The following is a 24,398-nucleotide window of genomic DNA, read 5'->3' on the forward strand; positions in this document are numbered from 1 at the left end:
AAGGGGCTGATAGAAACAATTGTTTTCGGACTTTTTAACAAACATCAATGTCAAACATCAATATTGTCCCCAAAGATCCAGTATCGGTTGGGCCCCAGTTTGAAACACACTGGATGGAGGAAGTCAGCAGGGGAAGCTGAGAGTGAAAAAGAGAAGAGGGAGATTTTTGTGTGCCATATTGCTTGCGTGGATTAAAGTGTTAGGATTTCCTTCCGTGACGCCTTCTGTTTTCATTGTCTGGGTTAAGAAAATCTCTCAAGTGAGTGGATTTAATTCCCTCTCTCTCTCTCTGTGTTGTCTCTCATCTCTTACGTCTGTACTATCTCGTCTCTTTGCTCACTTTGTTCTCTCTTCTTCTTGCCTGCTCTTATCTTTGTCTCCCATCAATCCCCCTTGTCTCTCATTACAGGTGCCTACAGCCAGTCAGCAGCTTCAATTCAACTGAGGGAAAACCTGGGTGGGGAAGACTACCTTGCAGAGGGGCTGCTCCTCAGCCGGCCTGGTGCTCCCACCCCACCGAATCGCCATCCCCCGCGAACTCCGCCACAACTGATGGACCGCGAGCACCAGCGGGGGCAACCCAATTCCGACCCAGTGCCTGGCCCCAACAAGAGGGCGATAGAGGGTCTGGAGGGTGCAGAGGGAGTCAGGGTCGGGACAGGTATCGGCAAGGTAGCCGGGCAGGGGAGTGGAGGTGGGGTCTCCAGCTACTACAGGCCCACTCGAAGGGGGTCCCCAAGGCCGAGCACCCGTAATCACTTTGACATCAACGAGCATCTCCCCTGGATGATAGTGCTGCTGCTCCTGCTGGTGCTGGTGGTGATCGTGGTCTGCAGCGTGAAGCGGAGCTCTCGCGTGCTGAAGAAGGGCCCCATGCAGGACCCTAGCAGCATCATGGAGAAGGCGATTCAGAAGAAACCATCTGTGCCTCCAATGCAGGTCAAAGAGAAGTGGATCTACTACTCCAACGGACAGGGTAAGCCCGCTGTATCTTTGATTTGGGTGATAAATTCAAGGAAAAACCAACATAAAGTGTGTTGGGCCACCACAGGCCTCCAGAACAGCTTCAGTGGTTCTTGGCACGGATTCTCAAAGTCTCTAGAACTCTGCTTGGGGGAAGAACAGCATTCTTCCATAAGATTTTCTCTCTTTTTTCGTGTTGTTTTCGAAGCTGTTATGTGTTAGCCAGGTTTCAAACGCTGCCTACATCCCTGATGTGTTCAGCGATTCGAATGGAACTGGTGTTGGGCCAACTGACGGCTGTTTCACCCATCAGAGTGTAGTAAGTGGAATTAAGAATACATAGACAGTCAGGCTAATGAAGAAAGTAAAAAATAAATGGAAATTCAGTCGGATTATCAGGTAATTATGTGTGCAATTTGAAAATTCTTGACTCAGACTACCATCTTTATGACACCTCTACACATTTAAATACTGCATAAAGAGTGCCACGCCCCCTCAATAAACACTCATTATGGGGTCTTTAGATTGTAAAATGTCCATTATCGAACCTCCTACAGAGCTCCACTGAAGATTACATACAGTATATGGCGTCAGTGTGACGTCCTCAGCAACATGCAAGACATATATTCCCTTAGAGAAAGTGTCAGCTCTGCCATGGTGTTTTTGTAATCTCAGGACTGGCAGCTCTACATGGCCTACATCTGCAGCCAACATGGGAGGTCATGGACTTTCAGCTGCATACTGGATGTCCCAGTCTGGTGTAATGACATGCGTTAGTCCTGCTCCTGAGCTGTGTAGAACCATCTGTTGATGTGATCGCACCACTGTGGGTATCCGATCCAATCAATTCTGCCCCACAGCACATAGCATAGAGGGCAGTGGTTACACAAGCAAGGACGTGACCCTGTTGTAGTACCACCCCGCTGTCTATATCCACCCCCAACACACACTCAGGTTGCCTTACTGCTCTTAGTTCTCCAATTTCTTCTTGGTGTCTCCTTCCTTTCCTCATGTCTCTTGTCCTCAGTTGTTTCCCTCTTCCTTTGTCACTTCTCTGTACCTTTATTTTCTCTTCTCGTTTTGTTCTTTCACTCAGTCTTTTTGTTTCTTCCTCTTCTGTTTCACTCACTGTGCCTTCTTTTTGTTTTACCTCTTCCTATCTACAACTTTCTTATCTCCTTTGTATACCTCCTCTCTTTTTTGCCTTTCTTGAGCTTCATCTCTACCCTCTTTTGTAGTGCTGCTACACTTTATTTTATTTCCTCTGATGCTTGTTGTTTAAACTTTGGATTTCACTCCTCTCTCTATTACCACTGGTACCTCCACACTCCTCTTAAGCTCCCGTCTGTTGACACTGTGGCTATCAACAGGTACATTTTGCACCACAGTCGGGCTCGATTTCACACTTAATAGAGAAACAGACCCAAACCCAGGGGGCACCTGCTGCCTGTGGCACTCGACTCTCCCCTTAAAAACTGTGTGTGTGTGTGTGTGTGTGTGTGTGTGTGTAGGTGCGTGCACGCTGTGATGAAGCTGAGCCACCCGCCACCCTCTCTCTCTGCTCCCTGAGTGCCTGACCACAGAGAACTGGAATAATCTGGTTTCAGCTGCATCAGGGTTGTTGTTTGGTTGGCAAGGCACATTAGTGGGTCAGTTGGGTCTCTTACAGGGTGACAAAGACAGACATAGACAGAAGGAAATGAAGAGAGAGAGAGTAAGATGGAGCAGGGGTTGTGTGTGTATGGGGGGGGGGGACAGGGGAAAGTGTTGTATTGTACTGTTGTTGGCTAACCACACAGGGGTTTCCCTGCCGTTACCTAGCAGCCCTTGTCAGCCCAGATACTTCAGATGCCTGACAAAGAGCGGTATGGAGATAGAGGGAGACATATAGCTTTTAAGCAACTTCTTTGACGTAATAAACGATAACTTCAGGCTTTCACCAACCCTTGAACTGTATGTCGTTACACAAAAGAATCTGCTAGGTTAGCAAAAGTTCACACTGTAATCGCTGTATGTTAAATGCAAATGCCTAATCAAAACAAGTTTCCTTAAAGCTGCACTAATGAATATTCTTTCATTAACAATTGATCAAATTACTATAAGTAATGTGAAACGGGTCTCTTGAACTCACATAGAATTATCACCCACCTCTGCAGTTCCTCTCAGCTCTACAGAGCGCTTTAGCATCTCTCAGCTCAATGTTTTTTTGGGTTTTTTTTTACAGCTCCCAACTTTACTGTTTTGGTTCACTCTCACTGCTCTCATCAAACTCTTTTTCAGCAGCTGGCAGCTATTTTCAACTGAAATTTGAACATGCAACGATACCCCTGACAACTACAGCTGTGCATCGTATGATCTGCTGAAAGAACCTTTAAAGCATTAGCATTATTGATTAGCTCAAACACACAGATAAAGATTATGATGCTCGGGCTGATCACCTATGCTTAGTACTGTTGCCATTTCCAGAAATATAGAAAGACTAACACTCAGTTTTTTATGTGGCAGAGGATATTTCCTGGGAAAGGCTGGGTAAATCATTGTGGAAACATGCCTAGATGAAACCCTATATGATGATCAGTGTTCTAAGACTTTAAGGCATTTAAAGACTGATTTTTAAACTGACCTTTTTATATTTGAGTGTGTGTGTGTGTGTATAGGGTGCACGTGTGTTCTCCCAGTTGGATGAGTAATCCTGCGCCCATGTGTATGTATTTACGTGAAGATGTATGTATGCACATGCAACCCAAATAGCCATTTTACACTGCTATTTACTCTGGAACATAAAACAAAACAGCTTCTTAATCCTTCCAAGGTGCGTGGCTGGCTCCCCTTGAAGGTTGTAATGCTCCTTTACTAGAGCAGTTAAAACACTCGGGCAATAATGGAAACAAGAGAAGGGAAACGTCAAAGCACAGATCACACACATACAGTACTTGGCATTTGCTCAGAGCCGGTCAGGAAGTAGTGAAAACTGCTACTCCTCCACAGCAGGGCTGAATGGAGCTTTCCAGGGCCACCGGCCAGATTGTTATTGCGCAGGATCTGAACAACTTATTTGTTTATCTGAAACAAGGGTGCAGCAGTCAAATTAAATAAAAGAGAATCACAAAAATGTCATAAAAAGGTTAGCTTGAGGCTGCAGTCTATAACAGGCATTGCTGTTATACCCACCTTTGCTCTAAATTTTTGACCTCAGCACAAACAACTGTGTCGTTTACAGTGTTTGTTATGTAGCTAGCTGTTTAGTGGTACACGGGTTCTGTCATGTAATATTTATTTTATAACTTTGCTCTAGATTCAATGCTTTCAGTGTTTGAAATGACCTTTCAGATGTTGAAATTGGGGGTGGGCCGAAGTTCAAGTTTGGTAACTTTACCAAACAGACAGGTGTGCAGGGTGAAAAAGCAGGCGGGGTTTGAACGTCTCTCTCAAGCTCTCTCTCTGGTTTTGTTTTCAACACATCTACTTCCGTTTCTTTTTGTTTATATTTAGTTCGACCAGGTATGATACCTCCAGGGAGAGACTGTCCCAGAGCGTGCTTCCTTATCCCCATTTATTCATCGTGTCAAGATACAAAGACAAATCCACCACAAAGCAAAAAACAGAGAATTGTTGGAGAGAGATCAAAAAGGCAATAAGATGCAGCCAAGAGGAGGCTATGACTACGAGCTTTTTGCACAGCCTGTAACCATTCGGAACAAATATAAACAGAGTTGCCTGAAGCATACTGAAGCCTTAATGGACCATGCTGGTGGTTTTATATATCTCAGCCTATACTGCATAAACATGACTAAGTTCTGTATTAAAACAGCACAGAGAGCTGAGTTGGTGGGGGCGTATTGTTTAATGTACCGGTGAGACATGAAATATAATCCAGGAAGTCCAGATCCATGAGTCTTAAATGCTTATCAGGTGCCACAACACTGCACAGTGGTTTGTAATACTCACAGAGAGGTTTTATAACTCTGTAAAATCATCATGGCAGCAGGTATTTTATCTTTCGTCGCCGAATGATGTTGCGTTACAGCAAAAATTCAAGATTTCTGCCGGGGGCCCCCTGCATTGGCACCCCGCTGCGTCAACAGACTGGTCTTTTCATGCATCTTTCACCATGGTATGAAAATCAACTTGCAGAGACTTGAAACTTGGTTGAGATCAGAATCCATCAGAGTGAGCATTTTATTGGCTACATTTTTTGTCAAAGTCACTTTTTGTGGCTTGGTAATACTGTTTTCATAGCCCTTGTTGATGGGGTGTTCAGAGACACTGGGAAATCAGACAATTGGGAATGGGCTGCCAAAAAGCATTGCATTTAGGAGCCATGCCATCCAAAAATAAAACCTGGAAAGTAAACAGTAAGCAAAGGTGGACATAATGGGAATTTGGTTCTATTTGGTTTTCAAAAGGAAGCTTATTGGCAGCTCACTAAAATCTCAGATTTCGGATCATCCTTCAGCTGTCTCATTAACACAAGGTAAACACACAGGGATGGCGCACTGTGCACCCTCATTGCTGATGCGCTACCGTCCTATTTCCCAGCATCCATACATGTTGACGCTCCAGTAAAGCAGCAGTTTTGTCTCATTCACTCTCCCGGATCAGCACTTCAGAGTTAACATACCTTGACTTCTTCTTCATTGTGTATCGTGTGGCCGGACTGTGACATGTCAAGTGATGCGACCGTGTGTTGTCTTTTACACCAAATTACTTATCAACACACTTATGACAATGAGCAGTAGAAATCTGTAGTTAAAGACATAAAATCAATATAAAACATAGAAAACAAACTAAGGATTACCTTTGAAATGAAATGAAATGAAATCTTATCTAAGTTTTAAAATGTCACTAAGTTGACTTTCACTCCTCAGTGAAATTAATAAAAAGACTGGCAGCCTTGAAGGAAGCAAATCAATCCAAAACCTTATGGCATACTTGGGAAATGTTCAGCAGTTATGTAGAGTGTATGCAGTTTGTAGTTAATGGTTATAAACATGGAAAAACACCATAATGGTCCTTTAAGAGAACATCAGATAGAGGCGCTTGGTGTGGTCACCAGCCATATTATTTACAACATATATTTCCAAAGTAAGATGCAGATTGTAGAGGAAAACATGAAGGAAAACAACATTCCACCTGCCCACCATCCTCCCTCGTTAAACATCCACACCGTTAATAATGCCAAGTTCCACATCTAAGCCCAGCGGGGAGCCACGTGTTAGAATATACTGCGCTGTGCAGTACCAGGGTGGGCCGAGGTAGCCTGCTCTCAGTTCAGCCTGGGTTTGATTGTGAAGAGCAGAGTTTTGGGGGGTTGTTGCCTGGTTGGAGGTATATAGTGCTTGTTGTGCTCCCACAAATCCACACACACACATTTCACCAATTTGTGTTCCCAAATTGTGATTAACAGAATGGTATTTTTTATGGTATTTTTAAAGATGCTGACGCACACAGCACCCTGCTTCACATCATGTTGCACACAATAACAGGGTGCTGAGTTGAGACCACTTGTTGGATCCATGTTTTTTCCCTCACTTTAAAATTTCTAATTTGGGTGTTTAATTTTAACACAACTTCATTGTGTCTCAGATAATGTAGCAATACAAAAGGGTCCGACTGTGGTCAGTAATTAGTGTTATTAGTGTAATTTCTGTTGCAGACAAATCACATTAAAGAAAGGAGCATTTTTCCTTGTAGCATGTGAGATCCACACTGACCTGCGATATCTTATTCAGCTTTGCTCTGATGTTGTGGACTCCAGTTAACTATTGGTAATTATGAGGAGGGAGTAGGAGAGTTTAGAGGATCTTAATCAAGTGGCACCTGTTCGGCTGGTTTGGTGGCTCACTGTTGCTCTATACTGAAACTATAACCAGCTTAATTCTCATCACACTTGACAACTGTCAAACGAAAAGAAAATGCCCATCACAGGTTCTAAAACCCAAAAATATTCACTATGATATAAGACATGAGATAAGAAACGCAGCAAATCCTCACATTTGAGAAGCTGGGCAAATGTTTGCATGGCACGAGGGATGGCAATGCTGGTTGATCCAGACTGAAGTATCTCGACAAATAGCTATTGAATGGATTGCCATGAAAGTGTGTACAGACATTTGTAGTACTGGTAAAACTAAGATGGCAACTATAGCAAACATGACCTGCTATGTGTTAGCTTAACGGAGCTGCTAGTGTGGTTGTAGATGTTGTCTAGTCTTGACCTGTGCCACTTATCTACAAAGATATACAGTATTCAGTAACCTGTCTTTTGAGTACTGGCTTCCCTTTCTTTAATAGGAAGAAATTTCCTGATTACAATGTTTAGCACCCTGAATTCAGAGCACCAGAAACTTTCGATAGTTACTTTGCAACAAAAGTGGCCAAGACAATTGCCTGCCTCTGTTTGGTGCAGTAAACTAAAAAGAGTCATAGCTCTTAAGTTTTTCACGGTTGAAGGAAAATACAAAGCAATTAGCGTCACAACAGAAGCCATTATCACCTGCACTGCCAAATAGGATGAGTCAGTTTCCAACACGTAATGAGTCTAGGATAGGACATGGCACTTTTGTGCTACTTTCCAACACAACAAATGTTAACAAAAACAGTGTCTCATTATGTGCTGTAATACAGGCAAAAACTGTTTGTCATATAAAGCACGATACAGCTACCTCGGGGGGACAGTCTGACAAAACACGTCAGTTTGGATTAATACAAGCAACTAACAGCAAGTAGCTGCTGTTTGACATTTCAGTTATTTATAGTGTGGAGAGCTTACAAGTCCACATATAATGCAGGGGCAAGTACACACAAATAAACACACTCCATCCTACTACTTCCCCATGCAAACTCATCTGCAGGCTGACATACTGAATCATCACGAGACTTATATAGGTCATTTAAACGTGGTCAGCTAGCAGTAGCAGTGAGGCATGCAGAGGAGGGGGATTTCTCTTCTGTCGTTGTGTGTTATGGGGAGCAGAGTGGATGAGAGTCGACAGGCTCTCAGTCCAGAAGGCCAGCACGCGAGGTCCCCTGGATCCCTCCAGGATTCGCAAGTTTATTAATCTTGAGCAGGAGGATTGTGTGTGTGTGTGTGTGTGTTTGTGTTTGTCTTGTCCTTTGAGTTTTTAAGCCATTTTGAGTGAGAACACTTTGCGAAATGAGGTCAAATGAAGCTGGTTTTCACTTCTACAGTGGAAATGGTCAGTTTAGGATTAGGTCTCTGGTTTTGGGTCATTTAGTTTAGTTTTAGGGTAAGAGTCAATGGTAAGGTTAGTTTAGATTTAGGACTTGGGCTGAGGGTTAGAATAAGAATTAGGTTTAGGTTTAAGTAAAGGTTAAGGTTAACCATGTAGTGGTTAGGGTTCATGTAAGGGTTCGGAAGAGGAGGAGGGGAGGGTGCTGTTGCATGCACGAAGTGTATGTGGCATGTCAGGGTGTCTGCAAAAGCCTGTGTGCATGCTTCATATGTCTATTTATACATACCCTCTCGGCTTATGTGTGCTTGCATTTCTCTGTGTGTTGAATTCATGTACACGTGAGTGTGTATATGTGTGTGTCGAGTCATGAATTACTACCACTGGCTTACATCCATTTTATCTGTCTGGTCCAAGCTCTCTGAATAATCCGGATTTATGCACTTAGCATGTTTGCTACACTAAACATTAATCAGGGATCAACCTGATGCTGATCAAAAGTGCTAGAATAAATTCTGTGTTGATGTTCTGGAAGTGTAACGGCCATGTAGTACAGGAAGCTTCAGTGGGTAAAACAGGGTTTGGTGAAGATCAATTTCACCATTTTTATTCAAATTTGATGGAAGATTTGTTTAAAGATTTCAACTAAGCCATCATACTGGTGACTAGAAACTTGGTGACATAGTGACTACTCACAGGGCTATTTGGTGAACTGCTCTAGCTGGCAAGCTAACCCTTAAATTGCTAGTCGGCTCGGCCGGGCTAGCACTAGTCAGTCACAAAAGCTCCTGAAGCTTCTCTCTATTTCCTCTCTATTGTTCTGTTTACCAGTATTTTGTTCACCATTGCATGCCATTTCTTTCAAAGAAAAAGAGTTATTGAAGAGAAAGCTATAACAGGATGCTAAAACAAAAACTCATTCAGGTAATTAGGTTAAGAGATGCCTCTTGACCTAATTGTTCATATACAACACCACCATCCTACTTCCTAAATCCTCCAGAACCATAAGCACCATTTCCTGTCATGCCAAACCTTCTGTTGACATGTACTCATTTCATGCTGACGTGCGTATCAGTCACTAATTGTTGTCAGGTTTCTGTTTCGTGTGTGGCTCAGTGGACGATGTGACATCAAGCATTTGTATGATAAAAGCATTGATAATGCATACACACACACACACACACACACACACACACACGTCAGCCTCGCCTTTCCTGTGCCACGCAAACCAACTCAGATACTTTAGTTTTGCTTACCAGACTGATGAGTCAGCACTGATATTTCCAGCCAAGTCACTGTCAAGTCACATAACAGTCAGTGAGGAAGTGGAGCACAGAGTGTGTGAACAGGCAGCAGAACGTCTGAGGGGAAGAGCTGCTCGGGAAAAATCAGTATTCATGGCAGAAGAGAAACGCCAAGTGGTGATTGTGTGTTTCATGAGAGAGATTGTGAAGTGTGAGGCTATTTGAGATGCATGCTCTTACTGTGACACACTCACAGTTAAAAGCATAGACGAGTAATTTCTTAAAGCCATTCTGTACCGATAACTTGAAAAGGCATCTTAGCTTTCCATGGCAACTGGCTCCAGTAATCAGATACAACCCTGACAGCTGACGGCACAACTGTGACTAGTTGACTAAACAAAACCAATCCAGGTCACGTGTGCGTCTTCTATAAACCACAGCTGTTCCTAACTTTAGAAAGGTGCCGTCCCTCAAAGGCCACTTTCTGTCCACTTTGTTATAAAAGTGCTGGCATTTAACAAAACACGCAGAACACAGTCAACGTACGCTAACAAGTTACAGTAGTCAGCAGTTAATGTCTGCAGGTCAGAAGAAATATGCATCCATAACAGACACTTGCATTTTGGCCCCGTTTACACTCAAGTGTTTCAAATGCAAATAAAATCCTGATGAAATTTACTTATGACTCTCATTTACACTTAACAACATATATCTGTCTCTATTAGCTAGATCGCAAATGTGATTGCAATCCATCTTTGTTTTCCCGGCTTACATGCAAATCAGGGTCAGGATTAGGCTGTAAAAGCGTAGATGTTGTGAAAGAAATAAGTCAACCAGCTGCAAAGTCTTTTTGAGTTTACGCAACTTTAGGAATAAACTTGTTGTCAGATCTTAATCCGTTTCTAATGGGTCTTGGTCATGTTTACACATAGCTTTTTTTTTTTTTTTTTACTGTGGATGGCTTGTACATGGAGTATGAAACCCCTATAAATAGTTGCCTTGCTCTTTCAAAGGAAATGTGACCCATAACAGAAATGTGTAGTTTTGACTGCTGTCGATTTATCAGCATAACTAGATATATATGTATCATCTTCATAGAGAGACTATCACAGCAAAATGACTCAATGTCTTCCCTGATTTTCATGTTCTGGTATTTCTTAAGTTATACTGGTAACCCGGTATGAGCACCAGATAAGTAACAAGTGTAGACAGGTCCACCAGTCCATCATGCTTAGCAGGGACTGGTAAAGAATTTTTTTGACCACTCCCCATACAATCTTTGACCTCCTGTACTGGTTAGACAACAAAACACTTGGTGAGTCCACCTGACCCTGGTTTTCTCTGAAGGACAGCGGTAGGAACAAAATGTCACAAAAAAGGTATTAATCACAAAAGCTTTTAAGAATCTGATACTTCTGTTACCACGGCAGCACTGGCTCAACAGCTGTCTGTCTTCAAGATACATGACTCTGTGTATTCACAGCAGGTGTGTCTGCATACTAAAATAAGAGATTACTCCAACTGATCCAGGGAGATCCAAGACTAATGGCATGACATGCCACCTCTTGCATCACTCTGTGAGTTTGTATGTGTGTGTGTACGCAATCCTTGGCATGTGTGTGGAAAGTTGAGGTGTTGGCTAAGAGGTGGATCTGTTGCACTGTGTGGATTCTTTGAGCTCCTCGAGTGCCACTGACCTCATGACTTATGTCGTGGTGCAGCAGAGCTTTATGTCTGAAAGAGTCTTGTGATTTCAATCATCCAAATAATTCACATTACAGTTTGAAAAGTAGTAGTTCAGTGTGTTAGCATGCTAACATTTGCTAATTAGCACTAAACACAAAGTACAGCCGGGGCTGATGGGAATGTCAATATTTTTGCAGGTATTTGGTCACAAACCAAAGTTTATCATAACCTCATTATGGCTGTCGATAAAAAAGATCCCCAAAGTTATTCTCACCCTGCGGGGGGGCATGACCAAATCTTCCAGGACATATTACTTTCCAAGGGTCTTGGTCAAAATCACACATTTAAAAGAAAGCCTACAGACTTCAGGACTATGAATGTTCTTCATAACAACTTCTAATAACATAGTTAAGAGGCCCGACGAATTTTGAGATGGAGGTCACAACTGTGTTCTAAACAGACTTAACTTACACAGTTACTAGATACGCAAGCTGAAATAATATTATTCCAGACACACTCTCAAACACACACCATAGACTGCAGATGTTCAGTGTAACTGACAGAAAGAGAACAATGGTGTATTGTGTGGAGCAAAGCATGGTGGCTTCATCAGGTAGAAATAAGGCAATTGTTTGCTGCTGCATTCGGTTAGTTAGCACAGCTTACAGCTACTGGCCTACATTCTTCAATTTAGAGGAAGTCCAGCAATCATCTCAGTCTCATTTTCTGTCCCTTTTTGTGTTGAATGGCTGGTTAAACACATGATCACAAGCCCTTTTCTTTCACCTTTAAGCTTGGGGTCTCTAACTTGTCTTTCACTCTCTCTCTGCTCAGGGGTGGATATCCTGAAGCTGGTGGCCGCCCATGTGGGCACCCAGTGGATAGACATTTATCAGTCGCTGGCCAACGCTACGGAGAGGGAGGTGGCCGCCTTCTCCAATGGCTACTCGTCAGATCACGAGCGAGCGTATGCAGCGCTGCAGCACTGGACCATCCGGGACAGCGACGCCAACCTGGCCAAGCTGATCAACGCCCTGCACAGGCAGCGCCGCATTGACGTGGTGGAGAAGATCCGCTGTGTCATGGAGGACAACCCACAGGTAGGCTGGATGGACCGGTGGAACGAGGCATTCAACTGCCGCTTTGCCTTGTTTTGAATCAGTGCATATCGATGGAAATATCTCTGACCTTTCCTTTCTTCACATCTTTTCCATCGTCAGCTCTGTCAACATCATTGGCACAAGCTGTAGTACACACTGTTCTTCGCATCTCTCTCCCACTGAAATCTAATCTGTGAGGAAAACTGTCTGCTGCGTTCCTCTGGAGCCAGTCCCTGTGGTTTAGCTGCATTCCTCACATTGAAGCGACAGTTCACTTTGGGAGAATGATTTGCTGTTTAAACAGTAATTACTCTGTTGCAGCCTCTGTCTGCATACTACAGAGGTTTGGGAAGTGCTTGTTGGGATGAGTGAGTTAGTGAGGGAGGAAGTGGTGTTACTTTGATACCAGATGTTTGTCTGTTTGAGGCCAGAGTGAATCTCCAAAGAGGTACTACGACATCACCGAGGCGGGGACAAAGTGGGCAGCAGAAGGCAAACTTCAAACCCTAGATGGCAGCATAGTGAGGCTATTTTACCTGTTTATTCTGTCGATTGGGATATATTAAAATTGAACTAATATTTTGATATATTGAAGTATTAGTGGGACATTTTTTTAGACATATATCATGGTGTAGAACATTTTCTGGAAAATCATTTGAGTCACTGCTTATGGATAAAAACACAGACAGGAATGTTTGTTTTGGAAAATCCAGTGAATTAAATCTGACAAGTCAAGGTACTTCATCACATTGATGCAAAAATGTAAAAATCCAATGCTACCACAGAACTAGCCTGATAATCATACTGAATAGCCATTTTCATACTGAATTAGTATTTCTTTTTAGAATTTCTTGTTGGGAGGGAGGGGTATTTTGTTTGGTTTGGTTTTGTCCTAACCAGTAGCGAGTGATGAATCTGTCCAGCCATCGCCATTTTCAGTCGACATGGAAGCTGTGGTAGCTGTTGCTAAGAGTTAACAGTTCTCACATTGATTAAAGAAATACGTCAATGTACGAGTTGTTATTTCTGTGTGTCAACTTGTCTGTACAGCTTTCTGTTGCTCTTTTTCATGGATGTAGTTAGGTAGCTAGCTATAGGAAGATGACCATCCCCGTTCTTAATCCCACCTTCTAAACTCTGATTGGTCATTTTCTAACCAGCGGACACATCCATCATTAAGCACGACACCCAACTTTTTTTGAATCACGGAACAAATCTGTGATGTGGGTGGCGATTCAGTGCTCTGGAACCAGGCCGAAAACAATGACAACATTCGCTTCACACCTTTAAAATGGTAGCTGTTAGTGGTCCTGCAAAATGCCTCATATGGAAGAAATCCAACCTCATTACATGTTACTTGTTACATGTTAGCTTGAATTCACAATCTAGATTGTAATTAATTTTTAATAAATATTCAGTATCCCAAATCAGCTTCATGGGGCGTTGCGGTTATCAAGAATATTTGCTCATAAGATAGCAGCACTGATATTTGCCAGATATTTTGTTGTACATGTGATCTTACTGATACATGATACAGTTTGCGTCCCATTAAGAGTTCGAATTCGTAAGGCAGAGACCACCTTATTCAATTTTGTAACATGTTATATTCTGACATAATGTGACTATTTTTACTACAAATAGCCAAACAGTTAATAGCATGTTTTCCACATGTAAACATTTTGTTTCCCTTTGAATGCATGGCTTGATATTTGACTTGATTTGTTGTCTCCTTTGATAAAAGGTGAAAAGTAACATTTTACATTTTGCATCTTTGAAGGAAAGAGATACAGGAGGTAGAATGAAATTAAAATAATGTTGCGTCTCCTTGACATGTATGATGACTTTGGTTGATCAGCAATAGTGGTTGACCACAAGCCACTAACCTTTATTTATGTGCAGTACTGCATGTTCTCTAAAAGCAGTCTAGTCTCTGTGCTTCTATAAATGGCCCGTACAGGGACCAAGCTATTTTTATTGCACAGTGCAGTTTCACAAACACAGATGAGATACTTCGTCTCTTTTCTTCCTCTCAAACCTGCACACATATATTGACATGATGCAGCATGATGCATGCATGCAGCAGGATGATTGTTATTCAGTAAACAACTCACATGTCCAACCTAACTCATGGACCCCTCGTGAGCAGCCTCATGCTGTAATCTCCTTGGAGCACACACACACACACACACACACACACACACACACACACACACAAACCGAAAGCCATAAAAACACGGGACACAGGGGACACACAGAATCCTTCATCACCATTTACTTTCTTCCGTCTTACTCTCTTTTAACTTTCGAGAGATTCGTATCAAGTTAGTGCCCTTGACTGCATTCTCCAAGGTCAGCGCTGCACAGTTGCAGCCTTGTTCTGGTTTAAAGTCGTCTGAGCTCAGTGTCTCGGCTCTTTAGTTGTCTTTTGTAATTTGGCCTTTCATAACAGCTTAATAACGAGCAGATCATCTCCGGCAATAGTTTTATGTCGGTCTTACTGGATTGATCGAATTACTTGGGTTTTTTTTTGGCTTTGCTACAGTTTGCTCACCTTTCAGAGCATTTCAACCTGTCCACTATAACTACAGTCCACAGAATATAAACATAACCACGATGTAGTCATGTAATGGCACTGAACACATACGTCATTATTAACAAACACCTCCACATAGGGGAAAAGTTGATTTAACAGTAGGCAAACTGAAAATGCCTGACGAATGGTGTTCAGGTACTGACAGCAGTACTGACTGTAGGAGGTTATCAGTATTGCGGTTCTGACCAATCAGGAGCCAGTACCAATCTAAGAGTAGACCTCAATACCCATCCTTATTTGTAGATCCAAATCACATCTCGGAAAACGTGCCTAATTCAGATCTACCAGTACCTGGACAACATGAAGAAGTTTCATAAGTTCCCTCACTGTGGAGGGAAGCTTCAGTACAGGCAGAATGGCGAAAGCTGACCAAGGCTATAGCTCGAGGCAAGACGGGAGACAAACGGAGAGAAACAAAAGGAGAGCGTGAAAAACAGAAAAAGAAAGTTGTGTGCAAGACATACAGAGTATAAAACTTTAAAAAGGTCAGGTTCAGTCGATGTACTGTGTGTTTTCACACCAGATCAATGCAACTCACTTCTGGGAAGAATGTCAATGCATCTGTTACATCAGAATCAGAATCAGAAATACTTTATTGATCCCCGGGGGGAATTATACATGATGACATAACAGCATTGTATGACATTGATGTGTGAAGACTCAGTCGAACAAAAACATTCACTGTGTCAATGGTATTCCCATCAGAACAACTGAGTGTCAGATGTCTGATGGATGTTTCTATTTTTATCTCTGCTGCTGCATGAGAGTTGAAACCAGACAGAAGAGTGACGGAAATGGTTCCTTTTCTCTTTACTCTCATTTCTGTTCCTCCTCACTGTGAACTACGAGGAAGTGAATTTGCAAAGCGCAAAAATATGACCTTGAATAGGTGTAATCGCCACAGTGCAAAATATTTACTCAGTACAAAAACAATTGCTAACATATGTAGTGTCTGTGACAAGAAGTGTCTTATTTTGCACTTAGACAGCAAGTGAACTTAACTCCTGAGATTATAGTCAACTTCAGTAAAGTCAAAACATACATGTTTTATTCATGCATTGAATGAATGTTAATAGAGATACCGCTGTGCCTGCTTGCTTTTCTGGCCCGGACGTCTGTACATACAACTAAGTGATTAAAGAGCAGCCATGCTGTTTCATTTCGATAAGTCTCCTGTGTGTGGCTAATGAATGCATCATGTCAGAGACTGCAGCAGACGGAGCTGCTGTCCTCGGGGAGGGAGTGAAAACAGAACAGATTTTTTTGCTGTTCTGTCTTTTCTGTTTATCAACACAAAGCAGAGTCAAGTATAATAAAATAAATAATAAACCACCACAAGAGCAGCTCTAGGAAAAATCATATTTGCTGTTGGTGAGAATGGGTCAATCATGATTCTTCTCCATACCTCATGTGGAATTAAGTATTATGTGAATGTAGAAAATGTACAGTGTTGATTTTTGGCGTCTCGACTCCAAAGGAAGCGCCAAGCTCAGCTCAGCAGGGTGACGATAATACCTTTTCCCTAGAATATAGACTCTACAGGTGGATGCTGGGAGGTGGGGCTTTTGCGGGTTTGTGGTGACTTCCTGAACTGGCTTGTAGGCTTTGTTCATATGTTTGTGTTGGACTTTGGTATAAAAGGAGGGAACATGGGTTACTATCGTAACTATAGTGCTAAAATGTAATTACCAATGTAAACCATTAGTATAAAGTGAATGTACTCTAAGCCTTCTAAGCTCTCTGCCTTGAACAAATACTTGCATATGTAAATAGGAAGTTGCTGCCTTAACTTTATAAAAGGTGACCAAATAATAAGTCATATAAAGATACACATGATTGCTCCTGCTGTCGGCCATGTTGGGATTCTGACACTGCAGCCAGCACTGACTGTACAATGATATCTGTCCTGGATATAGGCTCTGCAGTAGCTGACGTTAGGGCTTTCTCAAGTATGCATTCTTGTCTGTACTTGTGTTCTTGTGGACATTAGTCATGGCCCCAGTACTGCTCCAATTCAAAGTCTACATTGAGCCAAGTATGGTTTACTTAGAAGGGTCCCCTAGAAGTGTTCTTGTTCCACCAATTGCATCCAGGATGCTTTGGGAGCTGACCTGAGTGGATTTGGGAGTTCTGGCAGGTTTGGACACCCAAGTTCAACTTCAAACTGCCAAAATGCAAGTTCAAACTTGGTGTACTCTGTATTGAGAAAGGCCTCTTGACTTGTGTTGACCAAGTATTTCCCTTTGTGGGATAATTGCGGTCAAACATGGGTTGAAACTGTTCAGTGTCCTTTGTATTTTAAAGTGGCCTAATACTCTTACGGGTCTAAAGCACAAAGAAACAAAAAACACTGCTGCAGTCTGTTGATGGGATTGTTGATCAATACCAATGACTCAACGATTACTTGGCCAAGTGCTGAGAATTCTGGCTCTAACAATGTAATTTCACTCTGTTTTGAAACAAGATGTGCCCGGCTAATTGGAATTTGAAGATGGCCCATGACCAACAGCTGTCTGCTCCTGAGTTATGTGTCTATGTTGCAGTGTGAGGGGAAACACTGAAGAGGCATGCCCAATCTTTGCAGTTGAAATACAATAGATAGAAACACTATTAATTGTATGGAAGCCTGTGTTGATGTGCTTTTCCTGCTGTGACAGATTAAAGAATCATTTCTTACTACTTGGTTTTGTAGTTTTGTTGATCATTTCTATCCACCAAGTTGATTTTTAAGAAGGTAAAGTAGCAACATGGCAAAAAAGAAGTCAAGCAGCAAATATGAACAGTAGTTATGCACACAGTTTTGCTGTGTAGTGCCACATCATTACCAACATTTCGGATGTGCTCACTTTCAGTTGTACATCCAACTAAAAAGATAAAAGATAATGTCTTAACGGCAGGCTTGTTTACAACAGCTGCTCATCTGACGTTCTGACATTTGATTGATGATGTTTAGCAGGTATAATGTTGTCATGTTCACCATATTAGTTTAGAATGTTAGCATGCCAACATTAGCTAATTAGCACTTAATACAAAGTACAGCTGAAGCTGATGGGAATGTCAATAGTTTTGCAGGTATTTGGTCATAAACCAAAGTATTGGACAAATTGAAACTTTGACCAGATGATGGCGCTGGGTGAAAATTTAAGGGATTGCCAAAGTTATTACAGTTCATCCTGAGGGGACTGTGAATGTCTGTACCAAATTTTGGGCCAATCCATTTAGTTGATGTTGAGATATTTCACTGAGTACATGAAAACATTGTCCTTCTGGTGGTGCTAGAATAAAAGTCAGAGGATATCCCATATCAGTAGAATTCATCCTCTGGGGACCATGAACGTTTTTACCAAATGTCATGGCAATCCATCTAATAGCTATTTGTGGAGATAGTTCAGTCTAGACCAAAGTGGTGGACCGACAGACCCCCAGCCACGCTGGTAGCATGGCTAAAAACAGGAAAAAGGCCAGATGAGTCAGGAAGACATAGGTGAATGTAGATGATTTGTTTGGAGAAATACACTGTACCAATACATATGTTATTATATTAAACACAAATTCACTCAGTGTATTTCCTCCATGAGATTTGAAGGTTACTGTCTGACTGAGATGATTCTTAATGGGTTCCATTTTGAAAAACAGGTAGGTTAGCAAAAAAGGCAAATCACATATCTGAGTAGTGCTTTTAAGGACACCTTGCATTGAGATTCAATGTAGTCTACCATGTGAGCAGCCCAAGAATCAACTTTTTGTTGTGTGCATTACACAGTATTTTTAAGAAGAGTCTGGTTTTTCAGTGATTAGATTATTCAATGGAGGCACACAAGGCAAGAGACAGATACATACAGACAGACATAATCTTTCATCTTCTCTCTTTGTTTGTCCTCTTCCCTCTTCTTCCTCTTCTTGACTTTCTGAATGCACAAAAAAACTGCAACATAGTCTTCTTCCCTTCCTGCCACAATGATGCACAATCAAGCGCAATTTCTTCCCTAATTGGGTGTTAATGACTCAGGTCCCATTAGACGCCTTTCAGTCCCTTCCACAAACGAGCCCCTTAAGATGATAAAATGAAACCACATCCATTACTTTAAGGGGGAAAAGGACAAAAAATTCCCAGAAACGGCATTGATTCTTTTAAAAGTAATTGAAAGAGATTGCCTGCATATGTTTGAGTGTATTTGACATTAAGTATGTCTGGGAGCAGGCTTAGCCATTGAACTTACCATGACATCATAGGGTTTCTAACAGTGGGATTGAAGCTGGGCGGACGAGTTCCTGTCTTAGAGGCATCTTAGTTAATAGCTCATCTGTTTCGGGAGTAATTACAGCTCGGTGAAACTCTTTGCTGTGACATTTTTGATGTAATTAATCAAAATATCCCCAGTGTGTGTGTGTCCCCTGTGCCCTTCACACTGCAGCAATCTGCCAACTCTGCCAGTAATGCATGCTAGCTCAGTCTCTATGTGTGTGCACATATGAGTGTTGGACTGTGTGCCCAATGTGTGTGTGTGTGTGTGTGTCTAAGTCGCTGTCCCTAGCAGGGCCTTGTGCTATGCTGACAGGAGTAGTCAGCAACTCAGCCTGATCCTTTTCTCTCTCCCTCTCACACACACACTCACACACACATTTCTGGAACAGCAGTGCTGTTCTTTCTCACAATGACCCCTGAGCCCGGAGCTGTTCAAGGCTGCCAGCATAAGGAAATCAGACTCCATGTGGCTTGAGGAGCAAAGAGCTCTACCTGGCTGGGCAGAAGGGACAGAGCTTTTGTCACTGACAGTGTAATCTACTGTATGGTAATGATTACAGTGTCAGTGTAATCACAGCCATGTCAAAAACATGATGTTAAAGGTTCAGGTAGGTCAAAAAAAGACAAAAACTCTAGTAGTACAGATATCTGTCTTTGAGGTTTCTACCCCCACCCTAAGACAGTGAAGGTGTCAACACTGAAAAGTGACAAAAAACAACAACTTGTCTTTACAAGAAACAACGTTCAGGCTAATTTGGACAATCCACTGAACACATAAGGTAACCAAAGAGGTAAATTTGAAAAAAAAAGAATTGAATTGAAAGTTCTTTTTGAGCCAAAATGACTTTTTGTCCCCTGAGGCCGCTAAATTTGTCATCCCTCGTGGGTCTCTGTGTTGTTTGTTAAACGCATCTGCTCTTAAAGAATATTTGTTCCAGTTACATCTGCTGCTGTGTGAAAGTCAGTGTGCCGTTGTCACGTTGTGTAAACGTGTCTGTGTGCTTCTGTGCATGTATGTATTCACGCCATTGTGGGAGAGACAGAGCGTGTTTGTTCAGTCAGAATCACGTAAGTTGTGTCACGCTGCAGCCCAGTGACCCAGACATTATGGAATAGAGAAAGAAATCACAAGAGAACAGCGCTGGTGTTTCTGTGCCACGTCCTGTTGGAGCTCATTCATCACGCCTGATAGTGAACTGAAACAGATTGAATCCTCCACTGCATGAAAATAGATTTTCATCAAAAGAAATGTTTTTAGCCCAGTTGAATTTACTTTTTTTCGTTTATGTGTTTGCTGTTCTGTCCAGTTCTCCCCCAGCTCCATTTTCCATTTCCAGTGTGTGTGGTGAATGAAATGACCTCTCTGCTGCTGCGACCTTTAGGCCCGGCTGTGAAAAACAAGACGTACTCTCATGATCTCATCCTCAAACCAGTCACTACTGGTTCCAACCACAGGTTCATTACCACACCAAAGAGAGAGAGGGGGTGAGAGGAGGGGGGGGGGTTGAAACGATCGAGGACGGAGAAAGAGAAAGAAGAGGCAGATGAAGCGATAGGGAGAGACACTGAAATGAAATGAAAAGAGATGAATCTTTAAAGAGGGAACAAGAGAGGATGAAAAGATGAGGGAGAAAGAATAAAAAGGTGAAGACGGAGATGGCGAAAAAAAGCAAGGATTGGGGATTGAGGAGACAAAGATGTCAGAGAAGGACTGAAACCGATAGGGTTGAAGGGGTAAAGAGAGAGGACAAAGAGTAAAATGGAAGCACAGTGAACAACGGATGAGGAGACAAATATGAAAGGACGTGGAGCTAAACAGATGACAACATACAGAAAGAAACAAAGATGAAAGAAAGAAGAAAATGACATAAAGAAGAAAGGATGGGAGCTGTTAAATGCAAAAAAAGTGACAGAATCTAATATGTACAATATGTGCACAAATACAGGTATTTAATAGCAGAAAAAACACAAAAAGGCTCGGACTGGCAGCTCCTCTGAATCGTGCGTATTTGTATATAGTTCTCTGTATAATGAGAGTCCTGACTGAAAGAGAAATCTGATACAATCAGGAGAGGAAGAAAAAAAAAAGGATGGCGAGAAAGAATGAGGTGGACAGAGTGGAGAGAATGAGAGAGATGGAGATATAAGTTGATGATGATGATGTTGAATTCAGTGTTCAGTCCTAGATGGGGGACAGGAGTACATGTGGAAATATCAGCCTGTGTGTGAGTATTGGTTTGTCACATTGGTTTGTATTGGTTTGTTTTCCTCCTCTTCTTGCTCCCCTTCCTCATCTTCTTCCTCTATTTTGTCTCTCTGCTTCTATGTACAGTTCGACATCAACCAGCTGATGACCTCAGTGAATGTAAGCCAAAGCCTCAGTCCCATCCACAAGCCGCTGGAGTCCCCCAGCAGCGTCGGCAGCGGCAGCAACAGTGGCGGTAACGTTGGCGGGGCCGGCGGCGTGGGCGTGGAGCAGTCGCCTGTGGACCGTACCAAAGGCTTCTTCCCCGACGAATCGGAGCCCCTGCTTCGCTGTGACTCCACCTCCAGCAAAGACTCCGCCCTCAGCAGGAACGGCTCCTTCATTACCAAAGGTGATCGAGTTAGCCGCAAAACTTAGCGTATCGGTATCAGTACCCAGAAACGACAGTGTGCCACCAAAGATGTTCTGTTAAAATGACTCCATTCTCTGTCATGATAGACTGAGTATTTGGTATTATTGTACTGTTAGCAGTTTAAAAAGTAGACCTTTATTAGTGTTAATAAACATGAGCCAAGGCAACCATAACTACAATTATAACCGAGATCATAACATCCATAGAGAATCCTCCATCATACATCAAAATCAGTGAGGAGGAATGGAGCATGTTTTACCTCTACATATCTGAGCGGCAGGCGTTTGGCGACTCCCTGCTCTTTATGAAAGTTTTATTATGATAGAATACTACCTGGCCCCAGATTTGCTGTGTGGCAAAATGCCTTAATTTATGAATATGCTGAAAAAACTAAAATAGTGAAAGTCTTAAAACAAGATTGTGACACAGGGCCCTTTTTCAGGGTAGCGCTTCAAGATCAGGTAATAAAGAAGGACCCACCTTCATGTCATTTGATATGTCCGTGGTGATGGATTCCCAAACAAAATTTCTGTAAAATTCGCTAAACAGCTGACCTACAGGACGTTTTGGGGCTGTCAGGGCACCTGGAGTTCAGGAGCATTTTCCTAGTTGACGGCAGGAGCTCTGATTAAAAATATATAAATTATAATTAGTTTTCAGTTATAGATCAGTGTATATTTATGTAAAGCAGGCTTTCAAAATTAAGTCCACAGTTAAGAAAACATTTAAGCAACACCTGTATTTGTTACTCTATAGTATGCTTCATGTTGTCAATATTAAATGTGCAATTTTTGTATGTTGGTGCCCCCAACTGGTAACTGACTGAAACTATCTGACTAACACAGACAACCATATATCTTATAACATGGCATCAATAGACTACACACAGTATGACCATGTTCACCAACCAGGCCAGTCTGTGTTTTTATACCTGAGGGAACCGAAAAGGTGACACAGGGATAATATGAACAGGGATTTTATGCTACTCCATCATAGTACCACAGTACTTATGACATTCAATGCTTTTCAAAGTTAAAAGAGACACATTTAATAACTAATCCCCAAAGTAAAAAAGCATCCTTAGACTCGCTCCCACATGTCCCACATTTTTATCTGATAAGGTATTTTGTGGGAACCAGACAGGTCGCTGTTCTCAGAGCAGTTTCACATTCTTCACACCCCTAGCAAATGATTCAGACACTCTCTAATGTGTCTCGCACTTATTGAAAATTATGTGACAACAGTGCACTCAGTTCAAACACGGATGTTTGGATGCTGACTGCCCCCATGTGGTCTGTGTGGGTATTGCTGGGTGTTTCTGCATTTCCTTCCATCTAATAGCATATTAGCAATAATGCTATATTTTAATCCACAGCCACAATTCATAGGACAGTTATTTAGAAACATTTCTACACATTTTAATTTTAACATGTACTCCTTTGAAGATTTGTTTTACCTGTGTGACGGTTGAGTGGGGTTTATTGGGGCTGATGATTGATTGATTTACTAATACTATTGCTGTTCATTATTGTCTGTTCTACATAAGCTGCTAACAATGATAATGAACTTTGCACACATTTCTTAACTGTTTGTACTCTACAAACAATAAAACCGGACTAATATTGAAAGCAGTTACATGTGCAATTAAATTAAACTCAAAACAAGTTAAAAAATAGAAATACAATGAGCACAATTACAGAATCATTTATTATTATTGTCATTTATTCCTCTCATATCCTTCTGAGATTAGTATGTTTGGCCTGTTCATGTTAACAAATATGGTTGTTAAATACAATTACTTTGTATTGTCCTTAAACCTGCATCAACTGTTTCTGGCAACTTGCCGGCAGCAGAAACAAGATGTAAACACAACATATTATCTCAGCTGACAATAGTAAACAGTAAACAATTGCTTATTTATACATCCAGCAGACACAGAGCACCATCGGTATTCATTTTGAGTTGTGTTTCTGTCCACTTGATGAATGTAAGTCAAATATTCACTCACCCTTTTAGCTCTGCTTTGGTTTTCAACAACTCTTGAGGGAAATATCTGGCGGGCCAGAAAACCAAAACAAAGAGCCGAAAGTTGCTAAAACGCTCCATAGAGCTGAGATGAACTACATAATAATATTTCTACATGGGTTTGTCACCACAAACGAACCGCCATTTGATCCATTGTTAATGTAAATATATTAGAGTAGGTTTAAGATAATCACAATAACTGTTTCCCCTCCAGAAAAGAAAGACACTGTGCTCCGGCAAGTGCGCCTGGACCCGTGTGACCTGCAGCCCATCTTCGACGACATGCTGCACATCCTGAACCCAGAGGAGCTGCACGTCATCGAGGAGATCCCGGCTGCAGAGGACAAGCTGGACCGCCTGTTTGAGATCGCGGGAGTCAAGAGCCAGGAGGCCAGCCAGACGCTGCTCGACTCGGTCTACAGCCACCTCCCTGACCTGTTATAGTGGAAGGAAGGAGGAAGAGACCACACGGACGAGAATCGGCACAGGGATAAAAAGGAATGTCTCAATGGGAGGGATGAGTAAGATCTGGTATTGTTCAGATTAAGCCTGGGTTGATATTTGATCTGATAGAGTCTGACTCGTCATGTCGCTTTGTGATTCGAGCCAGGTGTTGTAGATATGGTGGCTATCTACTCCCTCCAATGACTTTCAAATCTGTACTGGTACTTTACACCTCTTTACCCTCCTATCTCCCTCTGTTGTCTTGTGTGTACACACTATTACTCCT

General features: G+C 42.1%; 1 protein-coding gene across 1 annotated transcript in view; it reads left to right on the forward strand.

Moving 5' to 3' along the window:
- The window catches only part of tnfrsf21 (tumor necrosis factor receptor superfamily, member 21), a 37,467-nt gene extending 13,355 nt beyond the window's left edge, over nucleotides 1–24,112 (forward strand). Inside the window, exons 3-6 of the mRNA XM_070926078.1 lie at nucleotides 410–976; nucleotides 11,921–12,186; nucleotides 21,358–21,622; nucleotides 23,883–24,112. Of these exons, the coding sequence (XP_070782179.1) occupies nucleotides 410–976; nucleotides 11,921–12,186; nucleotides 21,358–21,622; nucleotides 23,883–24,112 (1,328 nt within the window). The remainder of the gene's footprint in view (nucleotides 1–409; nucleotides 977–11,920; nucleotides 12,187–21,357; nucleotides 21,623–23,882) is intronic.
- The last annotated feature ends 286 nt before the right edge of the window (nucleotides 24,113–24,398 follow it).

Source organism: Enoplosus armatus, chromosome 19 (assembly GCF_043641665.1).
Source record: "Enoplosus armatus isolate fEnoArm2 chromosome 19, fEnoArm2.hap1, whole genome shotgun sequence".
Taxonomy (NCBI): Eukaryota; Metazoa; Chordata; class Actinopteri; order Centrarchiformes; family Enoplosidae; genus Enoplosus; species Enoplosus armatus.